The sequence below is a fragment of the Pseudorca crassidens genome, chromosome 5 (assembly GCF_039906515.1).
Source record: "Pseudorca crassidens isolate mPseCra1 chromosome 5, mPseCra1.hap1, whole genome shotgun sequence".
In the NCBI taxonomy this organism is placed as follows: Eukaryota; Metazoa; Chordata; class Mammalia; order Artiodactyla; family Delphinidae; genus Pseudorca; species Pseudorca crassidens.
The window spans coordinates 94,402,591-94,429,863 of record NC_090300.1 but is presented as its reverse complement, the minus strand read 5'-3'; the positions used below and the strand labels follow the sequence as shown (position 1 = coordinate 94,429,863).

At 41.6% G+C, this 27,273-nt stretch overlaps 2 protein-coding genes across 16 annotated transcripts in view; one reads left to right on the top strand and one right to left on the bottom strand.

The window, feature by feature from the left end:
* Window positions 1-6,959, top strand: part of HHLA2 (HHLA2 member of B7 family) — a 161,218-nt gene extending 154,259 nt beyond the window's left edge. For all 15 annotated transcript variants that reach the window (XM_067738963.1, XM_067738965.1, XM_067738950.1 and 12 more), the window contains 3 exons: window positions 2,353-2,496; window positions 5,061-5,119; window positions 5,907-6,959. In XM_067738963.1, coding sequence (XP_067595064.1) covers window positions 2,353-2,496; window positions 5,061-5,119; window positions 5,907-5,954 — 251 coding nt within the window. In that variant the 3' untranslated portion in view covers window positions 5,955-6,959. The remainder of the gene's footprint in view (window positions 1-2,352; window positions 2,497-5,060; window positions 5,120-5,906) is intronic.
* A 1,530-nt stretch (window positions 6,960-8,489) lies between these two features.
* The window catches only part of MYH15 (myosin heavy chain 15), a 168,509-nt gene continuing 149,725 nt past the window's right edge, over window positions 8,490-27,273 (bottom strand). Inside the window, 7 exon segments of the mRNA XM_067737164.1 lie at window positions 8,490-9,350; window positions 10,903-11,039; window positions 11,507-11,641; window positions 22,456-22,553; window positions 23,221-23,325; window positions 25,106-25,188; window positions 25,191-25,272. Coding sequence (XP_067593265.1) covers window positions 11,560-11,641; window positions 22,456-22,553; window positions 23,221-23,325; window positions 25,106-25,188; window positions 25,191-25,272 — 450 coding nt within the window. The 3' untranslated portion in view covers window positions 8,490-9,350; window positions 10,903-11,039; window positions 11,507-11,559.

The window sequence follows — 27,273 nt, the reverse complement described above, 5'->3', positions numbered from 1 at the left end:
AGAAGATTTCCTTTTTAGGGTTTCAGGGCTTCAGAAATGAAGAGGGAACCTATATGTTTTGTTACTCTGTGGGCTGAGCATCTTCAGTTCCTGTTACCACTGTGCCTCAGGGTCTGGGTTTGGGGAGTTGAAGCTGTGTAGGTACAGGAGGAAGTTAGAATTTGGACTCTGCTGGATGCTGGGGAAGCATGGTCTGTGAATCTGGTGAAAACAGTTACCAAAGAGCATTTGAAACATTACGTGTATGCCTGATTCGGCTCATTTTTTTCTTACCTCTATTGGTAGCTAACTGGTAAAACTCATTAATTAAAATATTTCTAGTCCAGTATCCATAGAGTCATAGACTGTGTACTCATGAAGTTGACTTTCAAGGTGGGCTGATCACCCTTACCCTTAAGTGATCAACTTGACATCATGGGAGATCACGGCACTCCTCTTTCTATTCTTTATTAAAATATAAGTCAGTGGAACATATGTTTTAGAAATATTTTTATCATTATAGTTATGAAAATTAGGAGAAATAACAGATTTGAAGGTTTGGAGATTCTATGTAGTGCGTTTTGGAGATAAGAATACAGGGTTGTCCTTGGGTCAAGGACAACTTCAAATAGATAGAAACTTCAAGACACTGAGTGATAACACTCCCTTTGTAGAGTTGCTACTTTGAGGGTACTGAAAACTGAGATGCAGATGAAGCTCCCATTTTTCCCCAAAATAGGACTGTCACTTTTACATAAAATACAGTTAAGCTTTAATTCTATTTTCTTAAATGTTGGATTCATTTTGGAGTTTAGAAAAATAATCAGGAAGAAACAGTCTGAAGACCACATCTGGCCCATCTTTCTAATTAGAGGTCTAATTTTCAGTTTACACAAAGTGAAGCATCATGACCATTCCACCTCTGTCAAAGAAAAGCTTTTCAGAACCTCTCATTCTGAAGTAAAATACTGGTCAGTTGAGACTGCAAGAGGGTTTGCCCATACTTCCCCCCAGAAAGAGGTCTATAGCAGGAACTACCCCATCGGGGCAGGGAACAGGAGAAACACTCTTTCAAGGAAACTTGCTGTTCTGTACTGAACTGCAATTTTCTGCTTGCTGCCTTGCCCAGGAAATACTGCAGTATTTGAAAAGGAGGCCCAGATAGTGGGGCTTATGATTCCTAGAGTCTGGATCTTCTCTAGAAAGGTTGCACTGAATTGAATGAAATTAAATAATTCTTGCTAAATTTTGCTGCTGAATCAATATGTGATCTTGGACAAATCCCTTTACAGATGGGGGAACTGAGGGTCATGGATAAAGTAAGAAGCTATACATTGCAGAATTTTCTTCAGGAGGAAAAATATGCCTATGAAAACACTTTAGGAAGTCAACATTTCTACTTAATTACTCCTTCTCTACGTGGGTATAGAATTTCAGGATGACAAATGTGTGGAGAGATTAATGTTTTATTGGTTGTAAAACATTAAGTAAAAGTATATTCATAAAAACTGACATCCATTATATAGAGCTGTTCATTTTAAAGAAAAGCCATAATTATCTTCCCCCCTGAATTTGACCTCTGTTCTCTAATGCTTGCTCCTTACTCTTTGGTAGAACATGGATTATAAGATTAGCTGATTCTGACTTTGGTTACTCAAGGTCTCCAAGTTTCTGGCTTCTGAGTTCCCCACTTCCTTTAATACTAATTATACCAATGCTAGTTCCAACCAAGATGCTGAAAAGAGTTCTGGCTCCTCCAGTTATTCCTGAGGAGCTCCAAGCACTATCGGTTATCCTGGTGGTCACCTGTCACCTTTTACTCAAGATCATGGCTCCTACTCAACTCTTCTCATCCCCTCTGCACTGCTCATCTCTATTCCTCTAGGATCCTGCCTTGTCCAAGCCAAGGGTACACTGCAACCTCCCTTCATCCCCCAAGGAATACACTAGGCTGAGGCTAGTTTGTAGTCATAATTATTCCTTTGTAAAAGTGTGTTGATTATCTTATTACAGTAAAAAACAATAGAGACTTAAAATACATAGAAGACTCATTGTCTCTCAAGTTTTCAGACTTTTTCTCTCCTGACTCTCATCCCCACTAGGCCCCAAATTGGTTAATATCACAGCTTTGGCAGGTTTCCCACAATAGACACATTGAGGTTGGGAGTTATTATTTATGCTCATGAACAACTCTGGTCCAGACAGGGCTGTTGTTCATATCTTTAATGGGTCTTTTCACTAGCAAGAGTTTTTTCACTAATATGAAATCTGTCTCCCATCCAGAATGCAGAAATAGCTAGTTATAAAATTAGTAAATATACTCTACTCACCATCTATACATTTTCTTTTATTTTCTGGTAACTTTTCTTCCAGCTTATAGACTTTTTGTTGAAGCAAGTCAAGGAACAGTTGTCGGAATAATTTCAACATTGGTGGCAGTCATGGTAATGGTGGCAGTCATGGTGGCAATTTTGTTAACTCTAGCTGTTAAATCAAGATACATGTCTTCCTACACAGGTAATATCTCATGGAGGATTTGGTCTTGTGCCTGGGTGTTCAGGTAGAGGTGTATCAAACATACACCTGCAGCTGCACACCTACACTGCTGCTAGGCATGTAAATAGATCTGAATTTTCTGCAGAGCTGTTTTTAAACTTTTTCAAAAATTCTTTAAAAGGTGCCCACATTTCCACCTAACTATTTACTTCTAGGAAATTATCCTGAGTTAAATGGTCAGAGACACAGCAAGCTATATACAAGCACATCCATTGAATCACACTGCCAGTTTTTCATTGAATTTTTTTTTTTTTTTTTTTTTTTTTTTTTTGGCGGCATGCGGGCCTCTCACTGTTGTGGCCCTCCCGCCGCGGAGCACAGGCTCCGGACGTGCAGGCTCAGCGGCCAAGGCCCACGGGCCCAGCCGCTCCGCGGCATGTGGGATCCTCCCGGACTGGGGCACGAACCCACGTCCCCTGCATTGGCAGGCGGACCCCCAACCGCTGCGCCACCAGGGAAGCCCCATTGAATATTTTAATAATAACAGGAAATTGATTAAATGAATTGAAAGTCACGTGTTATTTAAGTTGTTTTATTTCTCTTTTTTCTACTAAAGAGAAAATTTAGATATGGCAGTAAAATAATACACAGGATGATCTGAATTATCTTGCATTGAAAAATAGCTGAAAAGAAGCCAAAACGTTCTTTGCCTTTGTAGAGAGGTACTACACATCTCTCCACCACACATCTGCCCAGGTACTTCTATTATGTCTGGACTTCCTTAAGTCCCTGGGCTCTGTTTTCGCTTTCTTTGAGTTTCGCCTACAGTTGCTACTGCTCAAAACAGCATTGTCCTTGATTGGCTATTTTATTTTAATCCTTGTTAAGTTTTTAAAAAAACTTTTTTCTAAGTTTTCTGCTAGAAAACTGTGTTACTTATAGCAGTTTAATTACTTGTAGTAATTTAACATGATACATTAAGATTCCATGGTCACAGGACTTCTAAAAAGACTTTGCTTTTATCAACAGAATTAGATCTATGAAAAGCTTGAATTTACTTATTTCCACATTTTACAGATCAGAAAACTAGAATCCAGAAAGTTAACACAAATTCTAAGTAGGTATGTGAAACAGACTCTTATAAGCACCACCTAAGATGACCCAGCTAACCAGTGGCAGAGGTAGATCTAGGGCCCAAGAAGCTCTCCCTCCTTTCATAATCTCTCCGAGAAAGCTCTGAGTGTCCTGGGAGGTTTAAATAGATCCCATGTCCCTTATTTTGATTGATATTTGCCTATTGCCCCCGCTGAAGTTAGGGTTATTTGATATAGCAGACACCATTATTGAAGGTAGGATTTTAAGGGTGATAGTGAGTGAGAATTTCACCAGTTGTAGCCCTGTGATTGTTTATACTAATAGGTCAGTCCCCTTACTTGTTGCTCCTCTTAGCTGCCAGAAGTAGAAAAAGATGGGAGGTTGCAGGTAGTCTAGTTTGTCCCCCACATGTAAACCCTAATATGATGATACTTGTGATTAGATAGGTTCCAATTATAGGAGAGGGGCCACTACATACTGCTCAAGAAGGATGGTTTAGTTTCTATATTGGAAGTGTGCACAAGTCCAACACAAAGTACCTGGCACACTCAAAACTGGACAAAGGGGAGCACAGAAGATAGTGCATTCCCCCAGAACTTTGCTAGAAAACCTGAACTTGAAGGGACAAGAAGAAAGAGCAGTGCCCAAAACCTGCAAGGAGAGTCATGGAACAAGCTGTGTTGTGAGGGCGACCTTCACTCAGAGGACACAGATAGACTATAGGGAAGGAGCTAGAATAAGTACCTGATTTTGCCCTTCCCTCCCTTTGATCTCCACCCCAACTGGAAACCAGAGGGCAGAGAAGCCCTGCAGGTAGAACCCATCCAGGTCAGCTTCCCGTGGCAGAGAGCAGGATGGATCCTGATTCTGGAGGAGCAGTCAGGAGATATCAGAAAAAACCATGTTAGGGTATTGACCACTTAAAATAAAAAGAAGTTCCACAGTTCTGTAGTTAGGTGGGCTGAAAATATATTTCAAGCTGTTAAACTAAAAGTCACAAAACCTCCAGTTCCCAGGCTGTTGTTTCATATGTATGTTTTCTTTTTAAAGTCCCTTTTCTATTACTCTGTTTTAAAATGCCCTTAGTATAAATTATCCTAGATTTTAGCAAGACCCAGAAGGAAGGCCTTCCTTGAGAAATGACATTATGTCTCTTTTTCCTATCCATCACCACCTTGGCTATTTTCCATTGTTTATATCTGGTAGGAATCAGGCCAACAATCTTAAAGAGCCAGGAATTGCTGGCCTGGTTGAATTGCCTTTATCCCTGCTTTGGAGGACGCTGAAACAGCCATAAGAATTTACTGCTGTCTGTTTCTGATGAGGTATTTGTACATTAAATTCATTTTTAATGCTGTTTGTTGGAAAAAAGATTTGAAGAGGGGAGTAACTAACGTGCTTCTAATAATATAATTATACTGAGGAGGGAATAAGGGAGAATTTGGGTGTTTGCAAAGCCATGTTTTTTTAAGTTCTGTTTTTTCTTGTAGCGGGGCATCCATCTACTGATCAGAGATCTAGCCATGACGGTACTGTAGAAGAAAACGTGGTAAGGCATTTCCTTTATCAAACTATTTATAGTATAAGGATGCTTCTGTAAAAGGTAATTGAAGTTTTGACTGATTCACACATCATCATGCAGGACTTTTACACAGAAAAAAAGGCAGGAGGGATTGCAGGATAATAGAACGGGGAAAAAAATACACTTAGGCTTTTCCCACTGTAATTAAACATGCTCTACTTGCTTAAATAAGTGTGTGCTCTTATCATCTCCAACTGTTATTTGTAAAGATGATTTCAAATGGCACTATGTACCAATATACTTATTATTCTGATGGAAACATGGGATTGCATAGGAGTGGAAGGCAATACAGACAGATAAAGAAGAGAAAAGCAGACTATAATTTCTGCCCGGACTCAGACTGCTGACCTTCTACACTTTTCCAGCCACTTCTAGGTTCCTTCAGAACTTATAATTCACTTACGAATTATAGCGTGATTGCATACTTCCTTTTTGCTGCACACCTTTTATTATTTATGAGTTCCATTAATCAGAATAAATAACAGTAAAGAGTGGGGTAAACTTGTTTTTCTACTTGTTAAAATCTCAGGAACATCTAGCAGGAAAATTAAAATTAACTGATAAGACCCAGACTTCATAACTACTTATTTTATAACTGTCTCATGGATCTTGGATTACAGATGCAAACAGTAGCTTAAAGCTCCCTCCTTCCAAAAAACAAAACAAAACACTACCAGCATTTAAATACTTAAGATAAAAATGGTTATTCTGACATGAACAACGGTGATTTTGAGTCCATTTTTCTTGGTTCTAGGCTCTTTCAGAATATTCATTCAGTAAAGGAAGTGAAGACAGGAATTGACAACACAGCACAAACATCCTTAATATCCAGTGATCTCACCTCCCCTTTCTTCACTGCGATTCCAGCAATGGCTTGTCATGACCCAACAATTCTGCCATTGCAAAGACTTGTGATAGTGGAAAGAGAATAATTACCTTCTTTCTCACGCCCTAAGAATCATTCATTGACCCCCCCTACATGCATCAAGATTATAAATGCCTGGATGCCAAGGGTTCCAGTTCAGCTTGGAAAAGAACTATCCCATTCATTTACATTCCTGCTGCAATCAGCCCAGGAGGCTACAGTGAGGTTTCCTCCAAGAACTCAGAAGAAGTGAATCACTAAGAGATGATTCAAAATCTGATTAACTAATGATGGGTGAGTGGTAGAAGCAGAAGTCACTATAGTGAAAAGGTGAAAAACCAGAGCCTAGAAAACAGGCAATGGATTTGCTAAAGTATTGTACTCTAGTTTTATATGAATGGTTAATATCAGTTAAATCAACTAGATTTAGTATGGTGAGTCTTAGGAGCCCCAAAGAGTAAGAATGTCAGTATCTCTAAGACTACCCAGGGTGCAAAGGGCCCTATCAACTCAAGAATTGACATCTCTGGGGTTGGGTTGTACCCTTCAACACCAGGGTTTGCATAGCCGAGTGACCCTAGTTATGAAGATAATTTGATTTACTCTTTTGGCTCAGTTGTCATATTGTTAATCAGATTTCTAATAAATTTAGATTTTCATAAATTTTATGCAAGGAGAGAATGGATAATTCAGCTGACTAGATGATCTGTTCTCAATTTCATCATCAATATAAAAGAAAGAAAGCCAAACCAAGACTTTTGTTAACTTATTCAAGTTTTTAACCGTATAGCTTACAGGAGAAAACCAATCCTCAATTGTGTATTAATACTATCTGATCGAGAGAGAGGCATGGACATATATACACTACCAAATATAAAATAGATAGCTAGTGGGAAGCAGCCGCACAGCACAGGGAGATCAGCTCGGGGCTTTGTGACCGCCTGGAGGGGTGGGATAGGGAGGGTGGGAGGGAGGGAGATGCAAGAGGGAAGAGATATGGGAACATATGTATAACTGATTCACTTTGTTATAAAGCAGAAACTAACACACGATTGTAAAGCAATCATACCCCAATAAAGATGTTAACAACAAAAAATACTACCTGATCCAATTTTCTTTATCAGCTGGACTTCTTTCACAATCTCCTACTTTGCACATAGCTCTGTTGACTTCAGGTATTTGCTACAATGTTGTGACCAGTGTTCATCACAAACGGTAAAGTATTAAGGACGCTTAAAGAAAAACTTTAGAAAAAAGCACATAAGACACTTGGTGAGGAGAAAGTGCTCAGAATTGCTCTAGTCTGCTTACGGTGATGAGGGTGATAAATTTAAAGACCAAAGCCAACACATTGAGGATGGTGGACAAGAAGGACTCTGTGTCCTTCAACGCCGCTCAGTCCCTGAATTAATCTTAGAGCCACCTGTGTGAAGCAGGTTGGATCAGAGAGGCAGACTGCTGAGAACGACAGAATAAGGATTTATTATAGAGATTCAACATTATAGAACTGTGGGCACTGGTGAAGAAGTCTGCACCAGGCTGTCCCCTCTGCATCTGGTGCTGGGCCTGAGGTCGCTGTCGGTCAGTTGTGCCAGCGGTCAGGAAGGACAGCTGGACACGGACTGAGGATGGACTGGAATTTATAAGAACAAACTGGACCCCATGCAGTCTCTCAGGGCCTCCAAAGTCAACACTGTGAGTGACCTGTAAGATGATAAGCTGGCGCCCATTGCCATGGAGCTGCATACCTGCCGGGCGAGGATTCTGACAGGAGCTGAGAGAGCTGCGGGTCCACAGAGCTGTGGCCCGTCCCAGCTAGCTCACCTTTTTAGCCTGGAGTAATAGTTGCCAGCTATCTCTGTGCCTGGGGCCATACAATGACCTTATGAGCACAGAAAGAACCCAGCTGTTCCTTCACTTCTTCCTCAAATCTGGTGCATATTTCTCTTGTGACCAACTTTAATCCAGAACCACACAGGAAACGTACCTCCAGCTTAGCCAAACTGGTACAATACAAAGACAGCATACCAGCTATCACTGATCTGAACATCTTGAGTGGGTGTTGTTTCAGTATTGCACAAGTATGTAGCCTACATGGTTGTCCAGCAGGAGGGTTTTACCTACAAGTGCAAAATGACCAACTATGACTATATGTAAATCACTATAGAATGCTAAGAAAAGCCTGTTGTCTCCCACCATTAGTGGCTAAAAATATAGACTCATGGATGTAGAAATAAGGCCAGCAGAGTTCAGTAATAAACATTTACCAATATGCCTTAGTCCCCGTGGACCATAACATAGCTCATGTCTTCTGTGAATATTACTCATTAAGAAGCAATATGGACAAAGTATTTTTTTAACATCAGAATTTAAAAGATTCTTGCATCTATTTAATTTTTCATGGGAAATGTTTACTTGCCTCTGAGGAAAGTTAAAAAAAAAATCAAAAAAATCCCCACTACACTTGGAAGCAACAATATTCCCTTTTATTATTTCATTTTCTGATCACCTTGTTTAAACTACTTTTGACACAGCATAAACATGTTTTTTAAAATGTCTGTCTCACAAATGAGTGGATATATCGAAACAGAGACTTATAGATACAGAGAACAAACTAGTGGTCACCAGTAGCGGGAGGAGTAGAGGGAGGGGAAGGGGATTAAGAGGTACAAACTACTAGGTATAAAATAAATGAGGCACAAGGATGCAATGTACAGCACAAGGAACATAACCAACATTTTATAATAACTTTAAATGGAGTATAATTTACAAATGTCGACTCACTGTGTTGTACACCTGAAACTAATATAACGTTGTATATCAACTATACTTCAGTAAAAAAATTAAGTGTATGTTTCAAATGCAACTTAAGTTTCTGGCCATAAAACAGTACCTCCTTGTACTTCTCCAGCCTCTGTCCTTTATAAACAAGGACTGGTCATTCTTCATGAACCTGAAAAACAGAATATCAGCGTGTTCTGTGAGATTCCTGTGACTTTCATTAGTGCAACGCATACCAAGAACCAAACCCAGTGCTTTCCAGACGTAAGCAGGACTTAGCCAACTCTTCATTAGCTTCAAAGGGAGGCAGGGAATTGAGGCAATTGTCTGCATCAGAGAAAGCAGACACCGGTAATTCACCGCAAGGGTGTGCTCGGTCACTTAATTTTTTGCTCGCCTTGCATTGCCAGCGAAGGCAGCGCCCTCTATAGAAGACCCCATGAGGGAGACACTAGCCACATCACCGATTTGCTCCACAGACCTGATGCACAGTTCTATGAGAAAACCTTTTCCTTTGGTTTATGACAGTTGAAGGAATTTCAGGCTCTCCTCCTGTGAATGGAAAACAGTCATTGCACTGCCAAGGACGATTTTCCTATTCATCTCTGGCCTCTCAGAAGCAATTTCTGCTTCACTCATTTTATTCTTTGTTGGAAATAATCATGACAAAGTCGAATGCATTACATCTGTTTCCGAGGCCCTTCGACCTCCTGCAGCTGAGTGCAATTGCCGCACGTGTGAAGTATTTCCCTAAACAAATCCATTACGTGGGGTTGCTGGGCAGGTTCTGCACAGAAGACCCCAATCTGAGGCCATAACACTTCTCAAACTGAGGCCAGAGTTCAAACCACTTAACTGGATCTCTCCATATAGGCCTTATCCCTGAGACAACTACTTGCTCATCGATAGGAAACTTCTGGAGTCTGCAAATGTCTCATATTTCTCATATTTGGATCCAAATATATTCAATATAACCAACCAGTCTCTTCTTCAAAAGAGATCCTTCGCCCTCCCATAAGGTAGTATTTATTATTGGCTGCCCTATCTACTTATCTTGAACGGTTATTAGTAATTTATTTATAATAAATAAGAAAGACCAAGCATGTACCATGTTTTTAAAACTGAAATGATGGTGCCTGTGCTAAGTACTCTGTAGGCATTCTGTGGAGGGTATCCAACCCCCTTTAATTCTCTCCTTCTAAAGCCAGATCACACTTTAAAACTGTGTTTCTGGGAACAATCTCAATGAGGAAGCTTAGGCTACTCTAACTGCCACAATATGAAGTTTGTGTCCCCGCCCACAAAATTCATAGGTTGAAATCCTAACCCCCATGGTGATGGTAGTAGGAGATGGGGCCTTTGGGAAGTGATTAGGTCATGAGGGTTGAGTCCTTGTGACTGGGATTAATGCCCTTATGCAAAAAAGACCCCAGAGAGCTTCTTCCTTCTCTTTCTACCATGGGAGGTTACAGTGGGAAGAGGGCCGTCTACAGGGAAGTGGCCCTCACCAGATACCAAATCCGCCAGCACCATGACCTTGGACTTCCCAGCCTCCAGAACCATGAGAAATATTTGTAGTTTGTAAGCCATTCAGTCTCTGGTATTCTGTTATGGCAGCCTGAACAGACTAAGAAAATGACGCTGCCAAGCCTACAGTTTAGTGCTGTCACTCTATCACTTTACCAGGAAAATTAGGGCACTGGCCCCTACTATTGGATCAGAACTAAAGTTTGGTGGACCAGAGATGTAGAGAGTCCCTTTCTCTGTTTTAGGGAAGATAGCTAAAAAGCAGGACTCTTGCATTTGTTCTCATTCATGGCCTCATTTTTTTTTTTTTTTTTTTTTTTGCTGTACGCAGGCCTCTCACTGTTGTGGCCTCTCCCGTTGCGGAGCACAGGCTCTGGACGCACAGGCTCAGCGGCCATGGCTCATGGGCCCAGCCACTCTGTGGCATGTGGGATCCTCCCGGACCGGGGCACGAACCCGTGTCCCCTGAATCGGCAGGAGGACTCTCAACCACTGCGCCACTGGGGAAGCCCCATGGCCTCAATTTTAAACGTGTCCGCCTGGGGTCTCCATATCAATATGATACAAAGTCACATACTTGCCCACAATAGAAGGAGTTCACTTAGAATTTCAAGCAGATCCATCTGTGCTTCTTTAATCATCTTTGCTCCCTGGACTTCTGACGGTTCTACCCACATGAATCTAGGCCCTGGAGCTCAGAGCCTGCACGTTAACCTAGAATTAAGCATTTGAGAATCGTAAATACAGTGTGCATCCCACTCAAATGCTTAGTGCTTCATACTCCCTGGACAAGTAGAATTAATAAATATAGGAAAATTTTGTCAGAACCAGTTGTTTTTTTGTTTTTTTTTTTTTTTTTTTTGCAGTACGCGGGCCTCTCACTGCTGTGGCCTCTCCTGTTGCGGAGCACAGGCTCCAGACGTGCAGGCTCAGCGGCCATGGCTCACGGGCCCAGCCACTCCGTGGCATGTGGGATCTTCCCGGACCGGGGCACGAACCCACGTCCCCTGCATCGGCAGGCAGACTCTCAACCACTGCGCCACCAGGGAAGCCCCAGAACCTGTTTATTGATGTAGTTTTTTAAAAGCCTTTAAGAGAGAAACAAGAAATTTCCATGTGATGACATGAACCTGAAACACAAATGCTTTAAAAGTTAGAGCAGAGCTGAATATCTGACGTACCTTTTCCCCAAATTCTTTTGCTTTAATCTTGAGCTTATTAACTTGAGATTCGGCTATCTCTGCCCTTTACTTAGCTTCATTCTACTCATGTTGCTGCTTCTTATACTTGGAAAGTTATGGACTAGCTTCTGCTTCCTGTAAAAATAAAAAATGAAAAAAAAAAAGGAATCCCTGAGCCTACTAGTCATATTTTTGTTCTTCTCTGACGTTAGAAAGTTGAAAAATGTGTGAAAGGAATCTAAACTTCTGAGTATTGAATGGAATATCATATATTGGTATGATATATATGGATTCAGATTCCTAGCAGGCACCAGATCCATTTTATAACTGTTGTTCCCTGGAAATTTAGAACATGGTCAGCACTTTCCACAAACTGGATGTAGTCCAGCTTTCACAGATTTGGTATGTGATAGATTAACCACAGTTATTTGTTTTGTAATCAGTTTAACATCCTATTCTGGGTAGAGGGAGCTTGTCTTTACAATTATAAGGGTCAACAGGTAATTATTAGACATAGCAGTATTTTAGCCCAAAGCATTTAAATAATCAATTCAAAACCCTTCAAGATATATTATTATTAGGCATAAGCCATTATATATGGTGCTTATCAATTACATTCCATGGAGCTACGGCTACTAACCAGGGTTGACAAGTACATTTCAAGAGATGGTAGTTTTGGCCACAGTTATGTCCAGGCGCATCAGATAAAAGGACTGTGGGCTGCATTTATGCTCAAGCAAGGTTTTAGAGTAAGGAAAGCCCTAGAGTGAGGAAGGTCTCAGGGTGATTACGCAACCAAAAATTTTCCATCTTTACATGATACCATGCTGTTATTTGGCTCATTTTTTTGCAATGCACATGTTTGGGCATAACCACAAGGTCAAGGGAGAGAGCTCTGTCTCCCTGAAGGGAAAAGTTGCACAAATTTTAACGATAGGTAATAATTCTAGTATGAGAAAAAACAGAATGAGCGGACTAAGCTGAGCTGGTCCTCTCTGACAAGCTGCTCATCTAGCTTAGGGCCACATATCTCTATTAATCAAAAGTAAATGGGGGGGAGGGGAAGATGACGGAAGAGTACGACACAGAGATCACCTTCCTCCCCACAGATACATCAGAAATACATCTAAAGGGGGAACAACTCCTACAGAACACCTACTGAATGCTGGCAGAAGACCTCAGACCTCCCAAAAGGTAAGAAACTCCCCACGTACCTGGGTAGGGCAAAAGAAAAAACAAAGACAAAAGAATAGGGACGGGATCTGCACCAGTGGGAGGGAGCTGTGAAGGAGGAAAGGTTTCCACACACTAGGAAGCCCCTTCGCGGGCGGAGACTGCGGGTGGCGGAGGCGGGAAGCTTCGGAGCCGCAGAGGAGAGCGCAGCAACAGGGGTGCAGAGGGCAAAGCGGAGAGATTCCCGCACAGAGGATCGGGGCCGACCGGCACTCACCAGCCCGAGAGGCTTGTCTGCTCACCCGCCGGGGCAGGCGGGTCTGCGGCCTGAGGCTCCGGCTTCAGTCGGAGCGCAGGGAGAGGACTGGGGTTGGCTGCGTGAACACAGCCTGAAGGGGTTAGTGCACCACGGCTAGCTGGGAGGGAGTCCAGGAAAAGGTCTGGAGCTGGCGAAGAGGCAAGAGACTTTCTCTTCCCTCTTTGTTTCCCGGTGCGCGAGGAGAGGGGATTAAGAGCGCTGCTTAAAGGAGATCCAGAGACAGGCGCAAGCCGCGGCTGACAGCGCGGACCCCAGAGACGGGCATGAGACGCTAAGGCTGCTGCTGCCGCCACCAAGAAGCCTGTATGCGAGCACAGGTCACTATCCACACCTCCCTTCTGGGGAGCCTGTGCAGCCCGCCACTGCCAGGGTCCCGGGATACAGGGACAACTTCCCGGGGAGAACGCACGACGTGCCTCAGGCTGGTGCAACATCATGCTGGCCTCTGCCACCGCAGGCTTGCCCCACACACCGTACCCCTCCCTCCCCCTGGCCTGAGTGAGCCAGAGCCCCCGAAACAGCGGCTACTTTAACCCCGTCCTGTCTGAGCGGAAAAACAGACGCCCTCCGGGGACCTACATGCGGAGGTGGGGCCAAATACAAAGCTGAGCCCCTGCGAGCTGTGAGAACAAAGAAGAGAAAGGGAAATCTCTCCCAGCAGCCTCAGAAGCAGTGGATTAAAGCTCCACAATCAACTTGATGTACCCTGCATCTGTGGAATACATGAAAGGACAACGAATCATCCCAAATTGAGGAGGAGGTCTTTGAGAGCAAGATTTATGATTTTTTCCCCTTTTCCTCTTTTTGTGAGTGTGTATGTGTGTACTTCTTTGTGAGATTTTCTCTGCATAGCATTCCTTCCACCATCTGTCCTAGGGTTCTATCTGTCAGTTTTTTCTTTTTAATTTTTTTCTTAATAATTAATTTTAATAACTTTATTTTACCCTTCCTTCCTTCCTTCCTTCCTTCCTTCCTTCCTTCCCTCCCTCCCTCCCTCCTTTAGATAATGAATCATCCCAAATTGAGGAGGTGGACTTTGAGAGCAAGATTTATGATTTTTTCCACTTTTCGTCTTTTTGTGAGTGTGTATGTGTATGCTCCTATATGAGATTTTGTCTGTATAGCTTTGCTTCCACCATTTGTCCTAAGGTTCTATCCGTCCATTTTTTTTCTTAATAATTATTTTTTAATTTAATAACTTTATTATATTTTATTTTATTTTACTTTACCTTCTTTCTTTCTTTCCTTTTTCCTTCCCTCCTTCCTTCCTTCCTTCCTCCCTCCCTCCCTCCCTCCTTCCTTTCTTTCTTTATTCTTTCCTTCCTTCCTTCTTTCTTTCTTCCTTCCTTCCTCCCTTTCTTTCTTTCTTTTTTCTTCCTACTTTACTAATTCTTTCTCTCTACTTTTTATCCTGAGCCGTGTGGATGAAAGGCTCTTGGTGCTGCAGCCAGGAGTCAGTACTGTCCCTCTGAGGTGGGAGAGCCAACTTCAGCACACTGGTCAACAAGAGACCTCCCTGCTCCACATAATATCAAATGGCGAAAATCTCCCAGAGACCTCCATCTCAATGCCAGCACCCAGCTTCACTCAATGACCAGCAAGCTACAGTGCTGGATATCCTATGCCAAACAACTAGCAAAACAGGAACACAACCCCACCCATTAGCAGAGAGGCTGCCTAAAATCATAATAATTCCACAGAAACCCCAAAACACACCACCAGATGTGGACCTGCCCACCAGAAAGACAAGATCCAGCCTCATCCACCAGAACACAGGCACTAGTTGCCTCCACCAGGAAGCCTACACAACCCACTAAACCAACTTTAGCCACTGGGGACAGACACCAAAAACAATGGGAGCTACGAACCTGCAGCCTGCAAAAAGGAGACCCCAAACACAGTAAGATAAGCAAAATTAGAAGACAGAAAAACACACCACAGATGAAGGAGCAAGATAAAAACCCACCAGACCTAACAAATGAAGAGAAAATAGACAGTCTACCTGAAAAAGAATTCAGAATAATGGTAGTAAAGATGATCCAATATCTTGGAAATAGAATAGACAAAATGCAAGAAACATTTAACAAGGACCTAGAAGAACTAAAGATGAAACAAACAATGATGAACAACACAATAAATGAAATTAAAAATACTCTAGATGGGATCAATAGCAGAAAAACTGAGGCAGAAGAATGGATAAGTGACCTGGAAGATAAAATAGTGGAAATAACTACTGCAGAGCAGAATAAAAAAAAAAGAATGAAAAGAACTGAGGACAGTCTCAGAGACCTCTGGGACAACATTAAACGCACCAACATTCGAATTATAGGGGTTCCAGAGGAAGAAGAGACAAAGAAAGGGACTGAGAAAATATTTGAAGAGATTATAGTTGAAAGCTTCACTAATATGGGAAAGGAAATAGTTAATCAAGTCCAGGAAGCACAGAGAGTCCCATACAGGATATATCCAAGGAGAAATATGCCAAGACACATATTAATCAAACTGTCAAAAATTAAACACAAAGAAAGCATATTAAAAGCAGCAAGGGAAAAACAACAAATAACACATAAGGGAATCCCCATAAGGTTAACAGCTGATCTTTCAGCAGAAACTCTACAAGCCAGAAGGGAGTGGCATGACATATTTAAAGTGATGAAGGAGAAAAACCTGCAACCAAGATTACTCTACCCAGCAAAGATCTCATTCAGATTTGATGGAGAAATTAGAACTTTACAGACAAGCAAAAGCTGAGAGAGTTCAGCACCACCAAACCAGCTTTACAACAAATGCTAAAGGAACTTCTCTAGGCAAGAAACACAAGAGAAGGAAAAGACCTACAATAACGAACCCAAAACTATTTAGAAAATGGGAATAGGAACATACATATCGATAATTACCTTAAATGTAAATGGACTAAATGCTCCCACCAAAAGACACAGATTGGCTGAATGGGTAAAAAAACAAGACCCATATATATGCTGTCTACAAGAGACCCACTTCAGACCTAGAGACACATACAGACTGAAAGTAAGGGGATGGAAAAAGATATTTCATGCAAATGGAAACCAAAAGAAAGCTGGTGTAGCAATTCTCATATCAGACAAAATAGACTTTAAAATAAAGACTATTAGAAGAGACAAAGAAGGACACTACATAATGATCAAGGGATTGATCCAAGAAGAAGATATAACAATTGTAAATATTTATGCACCCAACATACGAGCACCTCAATACATAAGGCAAATACTAACAGCCATAAAAGGGGAAAGTGACAGTAACACATTCATAGTAGGGGACTTTAACACCCCACTTTCACCAATGGACAGATCATTCAAAATGAAAATAAATAAGGAAACACAAGCTTGAAATGATACATTAAACAAGATGGACTTAATTGATATTTATAGGACACTTCATCCAAGAACAACAGAATATGCATTTTTCTCAAGTGCTCATGGAACATTCTCCAGGACAGATCATATCTTGGGCCACAAGTCAAGCCTTGGTAAATTTAAGAAAATTGAAATTGTATCAAGTATCTTTTCCGACCACAGCGCTAAGAGACTAGATATCAATTACAGGAAAAGATCTGTAAAAAATACAAACACATGGAGGCTAAACAATACACTACTTAATAACAAAGTGATCACTGAAGAAATCAAAGAGGAAATTAAAAAATACCTAGAAACAAATGACAATGGAGACAAGACAACCCAAAACATGTGGGATGCAGCAAAAGCAGTTCTAAGAGGGAAGTTTATAGCAATACAAGCCCACCTTAAGAAACAGGAAATATCTTGAATAAACAACCTAACCTTGCACCTAAAGCAATTAGAGAAAGAAGAACAAAAAAACCCCAAAATTAGCAGAAGGAAAGAAATCATAAAAATCAGATCAGAAATAAATGAAAAAGAAATGAAGGAAACGATAGCAAAGATCAATAAAACTAACAGCTGGTTCTTTGAGAAGATAAACAAAATTGATAAACCATTAGCCAGACTCATCAAGAAAAAAAGGGAGAAGGCTCAAATCAATAGAATTAGAAATGAAAAAGGAGAAGTAACAACTGACACTGCAGAAATACAAAAGGTTATGAGATATTACTACAAGCAACTCTATGCCAATAAAATGGACAACCTGGAAGAAATGGACAAATTCTTAGAAATGCACAACATGCCATGACTAAATCAGGAAGAAAGAGAAAATATGAACAGACCAATCACAAGCACTGAAATTGAAACTGTGATTTAAAATCTTCCAACAAACAAAAGTCCAGGACCAGATGGCTTCACAGGCGAATTCTATCAAACATTTGGAGAAGAGCTAAGACCTATCTTAGCTTAACTCTATCTTAACTCTTCCAAAATATAGCAGAGGGAGGAACACTCCCAAATTCATTCTACAAGGCCACCATCACCTTGATACCAAAGCCAGACAAGGATGTCACAAAGAAAGAAAACTACAGGCCAATATCACTGATGAACATACATGCAAAAATCCTCAACAAAATACTAACAAACACAATCCAACAGCCCATTAAAAGGATCATACACCATGATCAAGTGGGGTTTATTCCAGGAATGCAAGGATTCTTTAATATACACAAATCAATCAATGTGATAAACCACATTAACAAATTGAAGGATAAAAACCATATGATCATCTCAATAGATGCTGAGAAAGCTTTTGACAAAATTCAACACCCATTTATGATAAAAACCCTCCAGAAAGTAGGCATAGAGGGAACTTTACTCAACATAATAAAGGCCATATATGACAAACCCACAGCCAACATCATCCTCAATGGTGAAAAACTGAAAGCATTTCCACTAAGATCAGGAACAAGACAGGGATGTCCATTCTTGCCGCTTTTATTCAACGTAGTACTGGAAGTCCCAGTCAGAGCAATTGGGCAAGAAAAAGAGATAAAAGGCATCCACATTGGAAAGGAAGAAGTAAAAGTCTCTCTATTTACAGATGACATGATATTTTATATAGAAAACCCTAAAGACTTCAATAAAACTGTTAGAACTAATAAAAGGATTCAGTAAATTTGCAGGATACAAAATCATTATACAAAAACCAGTTATGTTTCTGTACACTAATATGAACTATCACAAAGAGAAATTAAGAAAACAATACCATTTATAATTGCAACAAAAAGAATAAAATACTTAGGAATAAATTTAACCAAGAGGAGTGAAAGATTTGCACACTGAAAACTATAAGACATTAATGAAAGAAAGTGAAGAAGACACAAATAAGTGGAAAGATATTCTGTGCTCATGGATTGGAAGAATTAGTGTTAAAATATCCATACTACCCAAAGCAATCTACAAAGTCAATGCAATCACTACCATAATTACAATGGCACCTTTCACAGAAATAGAATGGAACCACAAAAGACCCCGAATAGCCAAAGCAACCTTGGGAAAGAAGGACAAAGCTGAAGGCATCATGCTCCCTGATTTCAATTTCAAACATATTACGAAGGTATAGTAATTGAAACAGTATGGTATTGGAATAAAAACAGACATGTAGATCAACTGAACAGAATAGAGAGCCCAGAAATATTCATATATAAATGGCCAATTTATGACAAATGAGTCAGGAATATATAATGGAGAAAAGACAGCCACCTCTTCAATAAACGGTGTTGGGAAAATTGGACAGCCATATGCAAAAGTATGAAATTTGACTGTTATCTTACACCATACATAAAAATGAACTCAAAATGGATACAAATTTGAATCTAAGACCTGGAATCATAAGACTCAGACAACAGAAGACAACACAGAGTGTAAGCTCCATGACATTGGTCTTGACAAGGATTTTTTTTCTTATTTGATGCCAAAAGCAAAAGCAATAGAAGCAAAAATAAACAAGTGAGACTACATCAAACTTTAAAACTTCTATACAGCAAAGGAAACTATCAACAAAATGAAAAGGCAACCTGTGGAATGGGAGAAAATATTTTCACATCATTTATCTGAGAAGAGGTTAATATCTAAAAAAATAAAGAAAGTATACAACTGAATGTCAAAAAAATTAAAAACCTGATTAAAAATGGATAGATGATCTGAATAGACAATTTTCCAAAAAAAACATACAAATGGCCAACAGGTACATCAAAAGGTACTCAACATCACTAATCATCAGGGAAATGCAAATCAAGACCACAATGAGGTATCATCTCACACTAGTTAGAATGGCTGTCACCAAAAAGATAAGAAATAACAAGTGTTGGTGAGAATGTGAAGAAAAGGAGTCCTTGTACACTCTTGGTAGGAATGCAAATTGGTGTAGCCACTATGAAAAGTAGTATGGAGTTTCCTCAAAAAAGTAAAAATAGAACTACCATATGATCCAGCAATTCCTCTTGTAGGTATTTATCTGCAGGAAATGAAATCACTATCTCAAAAAAGATATCTTCACCCCCATGTTCATGGCAACAGTATTTACAGTAACCAAAATATGGAAGCAATCTAAGTATCCATCAACAGCTGAACAGAAAAAGAAGATGTGGTGTGTGTGTGTACACACACACACACACACACACACACACACACAGGAATATTACTTAGCCATAAAAAAGATGGAAATCCTGCCATTTGTGACAACATGGATGGATCTTGAGGGCATTATAATAGGTGAAATAAATCAGTCAGAGAAAGACAATATATTATCTCATCTATATGTGGAATCTAAAAAAACTGAACTCACATAAATATGAGAACGGATTAGAGGCTGCCAGAGGGGGGTGATTGGGGGTGGGGTAAATGGGTGATTGTGGTCAAAAGGTACAAACTTCTAGTTATAGGATGAATAAGTCCTGGGAATGTAATATAGAGCATGGTGACTATAGTTAATAATGCTGTATTGTATATTTGAAAGTTGCTAAGAGAATAGATCTTAAGAGTTCTCATCACAAGAAAAAAAAATTTGCAACTATGTGGGGTGATGTGTGTTAACTAAACTTGTTGTAATAATCATATTGCAATGTAAACATATATCAAATCATTAAGTTGTACACCCCAAAGTGATACAATGTTATCTGTTATATATATATATATATATATATATATATATATGAAAGGAAGGGAGGGAGGAAGGAGAGTTTGGTTTAACCAACTCTTTGTGTTGCCTAGAGCACTCCTCCCCCACTTCCACCTTAAAGTACAATCTGATAGTAGATAATTAATTACTAATTTTAAACTTCCTAAGGCAGGGGCCAATATATAAGAAATAACCTGACTGGGGAAATGAGATATCTACTTTAAAAATAAAATCCCTCTTTGTTTTAATCCGCCTAGCTCTCTACCTCTCAGGTTTAAGAAACTTGAAGACTCACAGAATTATGTGGTCATAGGGAATTCCAAACCCAATAGAGGTTTAACTGCTTAAAACCAATTTACTCAGGTGAGTAAATTTACTGTGTGGTAAAGGAGGCCACACAGAAGAAAACTGAAAAAGGCTAGGTGGCTGCTGCTATTAATGTTCCCCCCACGTGGGGAGGCAAAGCCTCTGTTAGGTTTACGTTCATATCTCAGCTCCCTCCAAGGCATTAAGTAACTGTGGTTGCCATAGTTGTGCAGGGCTCAGATTTCCCTTCAAGAAAACAACCTGCCACTCAGCTGTGAGGCGTGCAGGTACCTGAAACCCTCCAACTGCAGTGCCTTTGGGATCTGCTGTAGCATTTATACTGAGATCACACACTCCCCAAGCAGCCCCCAGCCGATAGTGGGGCACAGCCAAGTTACCAGGAGCTGGCATTTTTGCCCAGCATCGGACTTCTTACAGCAATCTATGTGCTGGAGACTTGCCCAGAGCTGCACTGCAACCGGAGGCTCCTTTTATCCCATCCTCCTTCCTTCACCCTTTCCTTTCACAGGTGTCAGACTCGCAAGGTGCTCTGAAAGCTTCCTCTGCCTCAGCCTGCTTGCTCTCCCCTTTAACTTTCCCAGGTGTTACCTCCAATAAATCTCTTGTACTTTAACCCCATCCTGGCATCCAGTTCCTGGAGAACACACCCAAGACTAAATTTTGTTTTCTTATCCCTAGAAATGAAGATACTATATCCATATTTAGATTGGTAAGGATTAAATAACATCTACACACAGATCCCTGAATATAGGAAGCAGACAAAGGTAACATGGAGCAGGTGGATGGAAAGGTGGGAGGAGGGGAGGAAAACTGTCTTTACCTTCTATAACGAGTACAGGTTCCTAATCCTATGTCCTGCTTTATAGCATACCTTTTTAGACACTGGGGAGAGGAAAATAGGATGAATTTCCAGATGCTAGAGGGACATATTGGGGAAGATAAATGCTCAGTGGGGACTGGCCATAGAACTGTTGTGGATGGGGTGACACTTGATTCCCTTTTCCAATACAGTATGATCTTCCTGGAGGATTTTTCCTAGGAAAGGAAAACCGTATTTATGTCCCTTTCAAAATGACATTTCACAATGGCATCTACAATGTACTGTCACTAAACACCCTGCCTCGTAGTCCTTATGGTTACTTTGATGTTAAAGGAGAACAGATTGAGTTGACTCGACATCTACCTTGAACATTTCAAAACCAGGCATTGATATCAAAGAACGTGGAGAGCTCTCTAATGTCTCTTTAAACTGACAGGGTCTAGCCTGTTATCTTGCATAAAAAGGTACTCAATAGGTATTATCTGACTTGATGGCAGAAAATCACTGCATAATTGAATAGATATACTCTAAACATTGGGCAGACACTTGGAAGAAATCAAGAAGTACACCACCATACTAGTACAAGGGAAACACTAAGATTATTGCTACCAAGAAACAAAGATAAAAATACAATAGAATAAGATTGTATTCCTTGGGACAACAGAAACCAAAGAAAGTATAGCTTTGGTGCATTGTTTATGATGAACCTGTTTACAGAAGAAAACGGTAAGAATAATCCATAGGAAAATAGAAAGAAAAAGCCAGACATAATTAACAAGCAGCATTTTGCTTCCTCGTGTTTTATCCTTGCTCAAGAAAAGAGTAGAATAGCACACCTTTCACGTTCCCCAGGTGTTTACTTCCTCAGCCACACATTCCATGGGCGCATTCCCCAGTGTCAGACTGACCCGCCTTAGAAAAGAACCACTTATTCAGCAAAGAAGAACTGTGCAAATAGCTCATTTCATTTCATCTTAATTAGCCCAAGATGATGCTTCTGAAGCGTTCTGCTTTCTTATCAACACTATCCTTCCTACTGCAAGGAAGGAAGACTTTGATGTCTTTGACACCAACTCAACCTCAGGGACCAGCATCAGGACCAGCAGATCTTGCGTGAGTGCTGTCCAAGTTGCTGTAAAGCAGGCGCCTAGGATGGGTTTGCCTTTTCATTGGAACAAGCTGTACTGTGCAGCGGAGAGGGCTAGAAAGTGACCTTTGGCATCTGTGTTTAACAACTGAAACACGTGCACTTACTCTGTGCTGGGAAGGTGCTGGGCCCAGAGTGATGAGCACTGTGCCACTGCTACCATGGAATCTCTGGTCTTCTCCATTTGAAGGAAAGGGAAGAAAGGCTAGAAAATGAAAACACAAGTGAAGGAGTACGTTGCTAGTTTGGCAATACATTAGTTACTGGTAAGAAGTCTGCCCACCTCTTTTCAGTTATTTGCTTAGACCAAGGCTAGTCTACAGGGAAACAGTCAGAAAGCTGCAGGGGCCTCTCAGCATTTGCTGTGTTTCCACCTGGCACCAGCACCAGATAGAGTCCTCGGTGGCCTGGAGTGTTCATGCGGCCAGAAAACAAGAGTGGAAATGTCCCCTGCTCCAATTAAGCTAGTGTCCCATGCAACCTGATGGCTGAGTCACACACACACCCCTTCCCCGTCTCTGCCAGTCACTTCATTTACACATTGTTCGCACTCAGCCTCTCACAGGAAGACGTCTTTCTGAAAGTGCTTGCAGACATTATGTGTGAGAAAAACAAGGAGAGTATAAATAGCTTTTCCCTTCTAATTGCAACTTGCTGCTCACATTTTGCTTCCTGAGAGCTCTGAAACGGGACTACCCCAAACCAATAGCAGCACAGGAGCCCTGGAAGGGCAGGTTGATGTCTCCCGCTGAAGGAGACCAAAGATGGAGAGCGAACTACAGGAGACCTAGGGGGTCGTTTCAGACTTGAGGGAGCACACCCGCCCAGGGTGGAGCACAGCCAGGGGAACAGGGAGTGGCTTTCTGGAGTACCTGGTGGGTCAGCTCTTTGATGCATCGCTCAAACCTGCGGGCTCCCCACTGGGCCTCCGCGATGCATCGGACTTCGCTTTCCAGTTCACCATCCAGTTCACAGACCTGCAAGCAAACCACGGTCTCAGATGACAGGCGGGCAGCCAGCAAGCCAGGCGGGCATTGCATTTGCCTGTCGGCACGATCATTTGAAATAGTGACACCATCAGGGAAGACGGGTGCACTCTCATTCTGGCCGTGGTGAAACAGGGCAAACTCTCTGGGAAAACCGCCTTGCCAAAAGTGAGCTGGCTGAACTATGTGAGCTCATAAAAGGGCTGTTTAGACTCAAGGAGGTGAAAGGCTACTCCATGCAGAGGTGATAAACTTCCCCTCTTGGATTACAAAATTACACACACATATGTATGATGAGTGTACGTAGTGTATAGAGAGAGAATAAGCTATATATAGCCCTCTTTAAGAATTCAGCCAATGTACTGCCTCATCTTAAGCTACTTTCTCCGTGTTAAGCTCTGACTCTCTAAAGAAATCAGACTCTGAGTTTTTGTCACACATATGTCACCCACAGCCCCATAGCCCTGCTTTGTGGGAGAGCTGTAGTGCAGATGAACAGCTGGCCTGCAGCCTTACAGAGTTATACAACCAAGGTTAACATAATATTCATTCAACAAATATTTGTTGCCTACTATGCACCAGACACCAGGGCAAGGGATACAGCAGGGAACAAAACAGGCAAAAATCTCTCCCCTCTATAAGCATCCATTCTAAGGAAGGGAAACACACAAACGAAACAAAGTAAAATACAGACTATGTTAGATGGTGATAAGTGGTATGGAGAGAAATAAAGCAGCTCACGGGGTAGGGGGTTGAAGGGGGAGGGTGTGTTTCATATGATTTTGCAATCACACCAGCTACACAAGTTGCATTCAGAAGGTCTAGCTTTTATCTCTGTGTTCTCTTCCTATGAGTAATTGTTTTTATTAGTCCTTGTTTTATTCTGTCACCAATTCTTTTTGAAAATACAAGCAAATGTGTACATGTCTTCATATTTCCCCTCTTTCTTGCACAGAAGTTTGTATACCCTCAACATCGCCTGTACCTTTTATCATCATTATACCACTAGCCATGATCTCCAGGACATTACAGAGCTCTTCCTCGCTCCTTTCTAATCAGTGTGATTATATGGATGTACCATAAATGTGCATTGGTATTCCATTATACGGATATACCATAAATGTGCAAAGGCAATACTTTATTTTTCAGGGGCCCTTCTGAACCATGAAATCCCAGTCAAATATTCTTTCCATCCTTATAGCATTTGTCACATGACCTATACGGTGTCACTGAAATTGATTCGATAATTTTAAAAATCCTATTTTCAAGCTAGGTCTTCCTATTTATTTTTGAGCTCCCTAAAGGCAGGTACTACATCATTTCTGTCAGGCCTTACTATATATTCACTAAGTCTTTTTTGATCCTTGATTTAGTTATTTCCCTCCCCTTTCTCTGGCTGTTAGGAAACGGGCATTCTCCACAGAGGAAATAACAGGAGCAAAGGCACAGAAGCAAGACTGCGAGGGTGTGTTTGGAAACAGTTGGTCTCCCTGGCTGTGGGGAGCCCTAGAGCTGGCGCAGGTGAGCGGGAGGTACCGCATTGTCACTTAGCAGGATGGCGGATTGCACCCAGTCCAAGAAAAGTCCTATTTAGTGGCCCAAAGTCAAGAAGAATGAAAGAATATACTGAGCTCTGACACTGTCAAAGATCAGAGCATGTTACAAGCAAAAGTGAGGAGGGAGGCAGGGACTATCTGGTGTGATATTACGGGACAATAAGCTTCGAATTGGGAGTTGTCAAGACCCCATGATTATGCAGGTGAGCTCCTACCCTGGATTCGAGTTTCTGGCTTTGCTTTCTATTCCCTATCACGACAGTCTGCTCAGCGTCATCCAGCCTTTCCTGTAAGTCTCTGTCCGCTCCATGTTCTCTCTCATCCTCTCCAAGCGGGCATTGGTGTCTTGCTCCTTCTTCAGTTCTTCTGACGTGTTTGCTACCTAGAAAAGAAGGAAAGGGACTGAGACAGTACAGCAGCCAATCAAGCTTAACATTTCTACCCACAGTCTTCTGTTCCTGATGTGACTAGGTGCCATGCCTTGCCTCTGTGTACTTAATCTCTTCCCACCACGCTCTCCCTGACCTCTGTGGCCCTCGAGTTTGTTAACCAGAAGGCAATCACGATAGCAGCAGCTACTGGAGATTAGGGTGAGGGGTGGTGGAAACAGACCAGAGATGAAACACCATGTGAATATTATTATACAACACCTGTATTGAAAGAAAGATGACCAACTGAAGGTACAGCTTTTAACTGAGTAAAGCACCAGGACGCGTCCTGTTAACATCATGCACCAGGAAACGTGTGGAGTGCCTATGAGAACCTTTTTCACGTCTCACTTCTATAATTCTGTGATTCGCAACTGCAAACAAATTTAGGCTCCAGGAATTTGGTAGCAGCTGAGGCTCTCAGTGCCAACAATCTGGCACAAGGAGGGTTAATTCTTGTGAAGCCCACTCCTGGCTTTGTCTATGTACACTAAGGGCTTGGCGTCTGGCTGCAATTGTTAAGAACTGTTTCATGACTCTCTCAGTGCCTTTAATGTAAGAACACTGCCCTCCCAGACAAAGTTTCTCTATCTATCAGGTTACCAACCATCTGTATAATTTAAGTGTGAGACGTCTGTGTAGATGGTGGGGGCAAAGAATGAACGACGGAGGTAACTGGGTTCTGCTGTGTGGGGTTGGAACTCACAGCTGAACGATTGGAGGATTAAAGCGAGGAAAGAGGTAGTGAGTTCATTTCTCAACATTGCCAAGGAAATCTTATAAAGGTGAGGTTATGCAGATAGAGTCTTCCTAACGTGTGACTGCATATACCTACCAAGCAGGAGTAAAAGCTCTTTTTATTCCTTTCTATCCATGTGGATTTTCGTGAATGTTAAGCATATTATTTTTTCCTTGGCCAAACGCTTTTAAGCTTTCACACACCTCTTTTCCATCAGAAAGCATCTGCTTTGATACAAAATGGCTGAGTGCTAGGCACGCTTCCCCATTCGTCTGGATTCTACAGTGATCTGGTAGCTAGGATTTGGTGCAAAAGTTTTGTTTAGCTCCCCAAATGCTAAATAACTCAGTAAGCTTTTCCCTCCTCTTGAATTTTAAAACGACTAATGTAAAATCGAATTGAATATCTTGTCTCCTCGATTCCCATATACTTTTTAGCGAGAGCATCAGTTTTCATTCACAGGGCAAGGTCAGGGCTGCTGCATGTGTTTGTGTGTCTGATGGACTACACAGACCACCTGATGGGGATGGAGTGGGTGGAGGCTGAAATCAAGCCCAAGCTCTTCTCAGCAAGTACTGGCACTTGCAAGGCTGGGTTCTTCACACACACACTTCTCCTCACCTCCCTCCTCCATGACATTTTTTTTTTTTTTTTGCTGAGTATTGCCTTCTGCTTGCCATGCCTTTTGAGAGAAGTCTGCATCTACCCACGGTGGGGGTCCAGCAGGTGTCTTTTTCCAGTTCCCACAAAGGTACAGTCAAGGCAGCCAACCCTGAGCTTAGTCTCATTCAGGAAAAGCACCACTATCAACAATTTTAAACTTGCAGATAACGAAGGTACACCAATCCTGAAGCCCTTCTTCACCAACCTGACTCTGTTACTGAAGCAATAGTATGGGCTGTAAAAAATAAGTGAAATAGGGACTTCCCGGGTGGCGCAGTGGTTAAGAATCCACCTGCCAATGCAGGGGACATGGGTTCAAGCCCTGGTCCGGGAAGATCCCACATGCCGTGGAGCAACTAAGCCCGTGTGCCACAACAACTGAGCCTGCGCTCTGCAGCCCGTGAGCCACAACTACTGAAGCTCGCATGCCTAGAACCCGTGCTCTGCAACAAGAGAAGCCACTGCGATGAGAAGCCCGCGCACCGCAATGAAGAGCAGCCCCCGCTCGCTGCAACTAGAGAAAGCCTGTGCACAGCAATGAAGACTCAGTGCA